The sequence below is a fragment of the Belonocnema kinseyi genome, chromosome 4 (assembly GCF_010883055.1).
Source record: "Belonocnema kinseyi isolate 2016_QV_RU_SX_M_011 chromosome 4, B_treatae_v1, whole genome shotgun sequence".
Taxonomy (NCBI): Eukaryota; Metazoa; Arthropoda; class Insecta; order Hymenoptera; family Cynipidae; genus Belonocnema; species Belonocnema kinseyi.
The window spans coordinates 93,465,178-93,472,990 of NC_046660.1; the positions used below are offsets into that span (position 1 = coordinate 93,465,178).

The 7,813-nt window shown below is 29.4% G+C and overlaps 1 protein-coding gene across 1 annotated transcript in view; it reads right to left on the bottom strand.

Annotated features, from left to right (window-relative positions):
• LOC117170566 (tubulin alpha-1D chain-like) overlaps positions 1-7,813 on the bottom strand; it is a 16,427-nt gene that overhangs the window by 4,307 nt on the left and 4,307 nt on the right. The window contains exons 3-5 of the mRNA XM_033357402.1: positions 7,232-7,733; positions 3,008-3,335; positions 1,086-1,249 (exon numbers count right to left, since the gene is read on the bottom strand). Of these exons, the coding sequence (XP_033213293.1) occupies positions 1,086-1,249; positions 3,008-3,335; positions 7,232-7,733 (994 nt within the window). The remainder of the gene's footprint in view (positions 1-1,085; positions 1,250-3,007; positions 3,336-7,231; positions 7,734-7,813) is intronic.

Genomic DNA, 7,813 nt, shown 5'->3' on the forward strand with positions numbered 1-7,813 from the left:
CTCTATCACAAAAAATTATTAACCATTTTCCGGATTTTACGGTTTCCCAATCAAACGGTCACACTTTAAAATAATGCTTATTAGACCGGAACGAAAAAAAAATTTAATGCAGATGGGGTTCAAGCGTTGCAGTTTGGTGCCCCCATTTTACGAATAACTCTTATTCCAAAAGTGTTTATTTCGAATAATAATACTGAGTCGCAAATGGCTGCAAAAGTATGTATCTAATAAAACCAATTTGAAAGTAGATCAAACCTATTTGTAATCGAAATAGTGCAAAGATTTTTGAAAAATATTTTCAACATTTTAATCGTATAATTTAATTTATAATAATTTCACTTTAGTCTATTTTCTAATTTTGTTGATTTATTTTTTTAAAATGTAGAAATATTTTTACATTAATTAGAGTGACCAATGCCACAGTGAAGTCAGTTCGTGGAAGCCTATATAATTTTAAACCTATGTTTGTTTCGTTTCATCAGCGAATTGTAATTATCAGTTACGAGACAAGGAATGGCTAGTTGTATTTGATTTTCTATCGTTTGTTTTACTACATTGACATAATTCTCATTTACGAATAAATCAATGCCTTTGAGTGTACAACAACCAACACAAGAAATTAAAATAATTATCAACGATCAGTTTTTATTTGCAATATTCTTGCTGATGAAAATTGTGTAAGTGATTCAATATAACTATTTTTAAAAAATAGTAATTAATTTATGTAAATTTAATGAATGAAATGAATTAATCTCAAACGAATAATTTAGGACTGGTATTATAAATAACAAAACTACGCTAAAGAAAAAATAATAATCTGATAAGGATCCGTACAAATATGTATGTATTAACTTCAATTCCGTTTAAATGTTTATAATGAACTAATGACCTGATGAACTATTTATATTATTCAGATGTTTTGATATATAATTTTATAATCAAAACATTCTTGAAAAATTATAAGAAATTATATTATTAGAATTTAATTTTGCACGCCAAACGAGAATTTAAATTTTGGTTTAATCTTAACTTAATTTTTTTATTCGAATTTAATAATGTGAATTGTTTTAGTTTATGCATCGTACCAGTGAACAAATGCTCTTTTTGAAAACATAAGATCGAATTTTCTGTTCAGTCTGGTCCAAGCTTCCGAAATAGCTGTTGTGTTTGCCAGCATTGCCATAGCTCGCTGGACTTTCGCCAAATCGCCTCCTGGTACTACTGTTGGGGGTTGATAATTAATCCCAACCTGTGATTGGTTCATTCATAGTTAGAGTTTATGTTAAAGTAAATATGCAAATATTGGACAATATATTTAGTTTTTTATCATGTCACGGCTGTTATTCGTTCTTCGCTAAAATGCGCATAAATGGTATAAAACAAAATGTAATGTTTTTGTCAAAAATACAAGAAACCACATCGAAATTACAAAAACAGAAGTTCGTAAATTATTATAATCTCCCGAATGATTAAACACTTTTCAATAATTGTGGGCTCATTTTAAAGATAAATTTTCATAGAATGTTTTTAACTTATTACGAAAGTTGTTGTTTTTCCCCAGCTTTTACCTGAGGTGGTACTTAGAATAAAATAATTGAGAAAATTCAAAAAGTGCTTGTACTCATAAAACATGTGTCTAGAATTAATAACATTAATAGTAATATGCACTTTCGAACATTTTCTTAAAATATACTCCTTTGATATTTTAAAGTGTTGTCTGAATGATTGCGCATCTTGGAATTTTCACTATTTTCTCGTTCTAAGTTCCCCTTCAGGAAAGTACTGGAGAAATATTGTTACAATTATATTCATGAGTTACAAAAATTATATGGAAAATATATTTTCCAAATAAGCTCAAGATCATTAAAAAATGTTAAATATTTCAAAATATTCAATAATTTCTGACCTATTTATGTGTACCTCTATGTGAGGGTGGCCCGAAAAATAAAATATTTTTGTTTTTGTTGTCTGATCCCTATAAGAAGTGTTAATTATTTGTTTTGTTGTGTAAAAATGACAAATAACTTACGTAAAAGCAGTAATTATGATAATAAAATTATGGTAGGCATCACTAAAAATAAGTTCACCCTAATTTTATCCTTTAAAGTAAAAAATCCCCTCTATATGGATTTTAAAATCTAAGCAAAATTTAATAAAAACACACATTTTTCAACTATTATAAATGATCATAACTTCTTGACTCTTCAATAAAGTGTGTAAATATGGCAATCGATTACGTGAAAGAAAAAAGTTAAACTATAAAAAATCCATTTTTAAAATGTATATTTTTAAATTGATCAACCTTTGATTAAAACGAATATGACTTTCGTGATATTACTTTTTAGTAAGTCCCAGCCTGATTTTATGACATCCTAGTAAAACAGTTACGCATTTTTCGAAAAAAGACCTAAATGTTGTCTATAAATTATTTTATAAAGTATTAAGGGTATAAACAATATTTATGAAGTCATTCTAGGACCTTCATTATGAGAACTTATATTAAGAGCTGCGAAAAATAAAGATATCATTCTAAGGAAGAGTTTTTAAAAGTTTAAGACCGGTTCTCGATCATTAACATACATTTTAACTTTTGGCAGGTAATTAAATGTAATAATTCAAGACCGAAAATATCTAAGGTATATGAAATCAGTACATTATAAATTTTCAACCTACTATAGAGGGCAGTTTTTCACTTTTACGGTTAATATTCTTAATAAAATTAGGGTAATATTATTTCTAGTCACGCCGAATATCATTTTATTGTCATGACTATTGCTTTTAAGTGAAAAATTTGCCATTTTTACAACAACAAAAATGCTAGTCGACATTTTTTAGCGTTCGAAGGTCTTGGACCATGGTTTAAACATTTTCTTTAAATTTATAAAAAATTGTACAATTATTTCTACACAAAATGAAAGAAAATAGGGATATTAGACAACAAAAATAGTTTTTTTTTTAAATTTATTACGAACTTAATTTTATTGAAAGAAGAAACGATAATATGTACCTTGAACCCTGTAGGGCACCAATCGACAAACTGAATGGCACGTTTCGTTTTGATTGTGGCGATAGAAGCGTTGACATCTTTGGGCACAACATCACCTCTGTAAAGCAGACAACAGGCCATGTATTTTCCTTTTCTTGGGTCGCATTTTACCATCTGATTAGCTGGCTCGAAACACGCGGATGTGAGTTCCATTACTGTTAGTTGCTCGTGATATGCCTTTTCAATTGACACTATTGGGGCGTAGGTGGCGAGTGGAAAATGTATCCTTGGATAAGGTACTAGGTTCGTCTGGAATTCTGTAAGGTCTACGTTTAGTGCACCATCGAACCTACAAATTTTGTAATTCATTAATTTCATTTTTTAAATTACTATATTTTCAAATACGCTTGAAAACTGCTTAAAGTATTTACTGTGTCCACATTAAAGCTCCTATGTTTCTGCCCGCTTTGTCGTGTTTTGTGTCTCGTAACTTTTTCTACCATGTCAATGCTGTAGTTTATCAGTACACGGAGAAACTTTTGGTTGTACTATTTGATATTATAATATTTATTTGTACAATAAGACAATAGCAAGCCAGGATATAGCGTTATTATTGCGAACACTACTATTATGAGGATTAAATTTTTAAGTTACTAAGTTTACTGAAATGAAATAGTAAATGGTTAAATAATTGCACTTTCACCTTAATAAAGTTTCTACAATCCTGAGAAAAGTCTGTGAAGTTAAAAAAAAACAATAGGAAAGGCATTCTTCCTACGTGCATTCAATGTACCTTCAACATAAATCCAGGGAATCCAAACGTAAACATTCTGGGCCGTGTGAACCATTTCTGTTGGATTTAGATGCATGTTAGCAGCTGACGCAACTAACATTCTTAGGGTAGTACCCGCTTTGTCGCTACGCTACTGTTGGTCACGCGTGATTGAGCACCGACTCTCTGTCGGTCCCGTGATCCCCACATCACAAAACTCCCGAGGACTACGATTTTAGGAACGTTGTACACGCAGGTTACTTATATTCAGAGTTCAGTGTATTTCTACTTTTTCCTATAGAAAATAGGATCATATGCTATTGTCGAAAGAGCAAATTAAAAATAAGTTTACATTTAGTGTTTTATGTATAGGTACACATTGGACTTGCACACATTATAAATTATATACATTAAACATTTATACACTACAAGGAATCTGGACTATCATAAGAGATGGTAACAATTGATCAGTGGAAATTTCTTTTACCGACCGTGAAGACGTAAAATTAACACTATCAATCTAAATTAACTCCTCAAATAACAGAAAATTCTTAACGTCTTTTCATACTATATGGCGCTATGAATTAATTTTTTAAATGAAAACGTTTTCTCTGAAAAAAGATCTTCTCCTTTCGCTTCACTTGGAATCGAACCAAAGTCTTCTTGAATGTGGGACGGGTACTCTACTCACTAATCTACTAATGAGGTCAATAGCGAAACCTTTCTCAGAAAGACAGGGTCTTAAGCAAGGTGTTACGTTTTTTATACGTCAATTTTACAAGGAATTTGTACTATCAGAGGAGAGGGTAGCAATCGATCAGTGCTTAGAGTATAATATTAATATATAATTGTATGTTTAATGCATACATTTTATAATGTGTGCAAATGTAATATATACCTGTATATAAAACAGTGAAAGTAAATTAATTTTTATCTTGCTTTTCTGAAAATGGCATATTTTCCTATTTTCTATATGAAAAATTAGAAATACATTACATAGAATGCACATTGGAAGAATGTGTTTCCTATTGTCTTTTGTATATTTCACAGTCGTTTTTAGGGATTATAAAAACTTTTTTCTGGTACCTGTATAAATATTTAATCATTTATAATTTTATTCTAATAAATATAGTAACTTTACAGAATAATATTTACATCAATATTAATTCTTGAAATAGTGATGCTATATTCTGGCTGGTTATTGTCTTATTGTAACAGTAAATATTGTAATTTTTACAACCAAAAGATTCTTCGTGTATTTATTAATATAATATTTACCATTTTTAAAATTTTTAATTTAAAATTAAAGTTTTGAATGTGTAGTTCTAAAACACCTTAATTTTTGAGTTCTTAAAACTGATTTTTTGTTTGCCTAAATGCCGAAAATATAAAAAATTTCAGGACAATTTCAGTATTAAATGTTTTAAAATTGCACATTTTTATTGTGCCCGCCTTGATTAAACAATTTTAAATTAAATGTCCCAGAATAAATTCAAAACAATGAAAAATTTAGATAATAGCTTTTAAAATGCAGCCCTTAAAAATAAGAAGATTTTGGAACTAGACATTAAAGATTGAATTTCTTTTTATTTGAAAATATTAGAAAATATTTAATATTTTCAGCTCCAATTTAAATAAATATCCAATTGAAATACTTTAAAAAGTTTAAATTGCGCAATTTCAAGCACTGAAATCATGTATAGCAATCTTGTTTTGTATACTTTTTAAAAATATTTAATTTTCAATGTAATATTGATACCACAATAACTTAATAATTTCTTTAAATGTGAATGGTTAAATGTTTAGATTTCTGAATTTTCATGTTAAACGTTAAATTTTCAATTCTTCCCTTTCATAACTTTTACTTTTGCAATCAAAAGTGAATTCGTTGGATTTTGAAAAGTATAATTAACAATTTAAAATTGCTTAATGTTTTAACGATTTTGTTCATTTTAATCATTGTTATTTAAAATTACTTTTCATTTTGAACGTGTTCTTTTAATCAGTTTGAACAGGTCAATTTTTAAAGTTAATATTTTGAAAAAAATTTCTATTTTGAACGGTAAAATGGACGGTGATTTTATTTTGTTGTGCTAGAAAATTTTGTTAAATGAAGTTTAATATTAAATAATAATTTTTTTATGTGATAACACTATCAAATTCTAGAATTTCAGAAGCTTTGACTTTAAAAAATTTAATTAGTTTTCAATCTAAAATTGTTACAAATTTTTAATTATCTGACTTTCAAAATTATAGTCTGAAAATATTGCAATACTGAAGCCTTGAATTATAAATGATACAGTTTTAAGTCTAAAATTTGTAAATCTTGAGATATTTTTATTTCAAACACGTTCAATTTAAATTTATAACTTTAGAACGCCTTTATTTAGAAATGATACAAGTTCCATTCCGTGTTACTCCATTCAAAGTTTTGTCCTTTTTTCAAAATTTTACCTATTTAAAAATGGTTTGATTTAGAGGGGTTTCAAATTAAACTCATTTAATATATTTAAAAAAATCCAAATGCTTTCATTTGAAACTTTTCAAACATTAATTATTGTTTTAATAACTTTTTAAAACTAATATTAAGTCTATTTAAGGCTTATAGAGTCTATTTCTTCCATTTAATTAAAAAATATATATATATATTGACTAATTTATTAATAAATTATATATATTACGTAACGCTTCTTTTGACGATTTACCCCCTCCCACCCCTTGTACCGCTACCGTAACAATAGACAATGACCCCGCCCCCCCCTCATTGTTACGTAACATTCAATAATCTGATTTGTTAACTACAAATACGTTTTTTATGTGTTCAAGATTTTTGGCTAATTTACATTTTTCCATAACAAATTATATAAAGTCATATTAAAAAACAAATCATTTTTGATCAACTTAGACTTTTTAAATATCAGCAAAAATATTACATTTTTATGAGTTAGTTAAAGTTGTACTCATTTCCAATTTAAAAAAAATCTTCCACATATATTTTCTTGTCTCATTTACAGAAACTTTACAACTGTTGATTATGCTAATCTACCATTTTTTTACTATTTTGAAGTGGCCTAAGAACTATGTTAAAAATGTTGCTCTCATTAAAACAAAAAGTGGTATGTTTTTGTCGTTCGCAGAGAAATCTTAACAGGACCATAACAGCTTCTCTGGAATCCGTCATCTCACTAAAAGCGTTACGTAATCAATGGATGACCCCTTTGATGAAAGCCAAAATAGAATTAATTTAAAAATCTTGAAGTCTTTAAATTGACTGCAGGTGCAGGGTAATTATTTCAAAAATTAGAAGCTTATCAGCTTCCAAATTGGAAAGCATATTGAATATAGCGTTAAAATTTGTAGGCAATCCTGACTGAATCTTCTAATTTGAACGAAGTTTTTTTCTATAATTTCCACTCCTATTTTAAAATATTACGTTCTGGCTGAAAACTGGTGTTTTATGATATAAAATGGACCTCAAAGATGCGGTGATGGAAGAAACAATTTGTCCAATAAGCCTATTTAAATTCGTGTAAGTGGGTCTCTCAATGTCCAAGTTTCTCCGGCAGATATCGTAGATAGCCTCGTTATCCACGAGAAAGGCACAATCAGAATGTTCGAGGGTCGTGTGGGTCGTCAGAATCGCGTTGTAGGGTTCAACTACCGCAGTCGAGATCTGGGGCGAGGGATAGATTGCAAATTCCAATTTCGCCTTCTTCCCATAGTCGACCGAGAGACGTTCCATGAGCAAGGAGGTGAATCCAGATCCAGTTCCACCACCAAACGCGTGGAAAATGAGAAAACCCTGTAGACCTGAACACTGGTCTGCAGTCTTTCTGATTCGATCCAGCACCAGATCGATTATTTCTTTTCCTAGGGTGTAGTGACCACGGGCATAGTTATTTGCTGCGTCCTCTTTTCCGGATATTAACTGCTCGGGGTGAAAGAGCCCGTGATATGTCCCGGTTCGCACTTCATCTAGAATTCAAAAGGGGAAATCAGTTTCTTTAAATAATATATATTTTGGGAGCCTTCAGATACGACTTCACGCTTTAGGG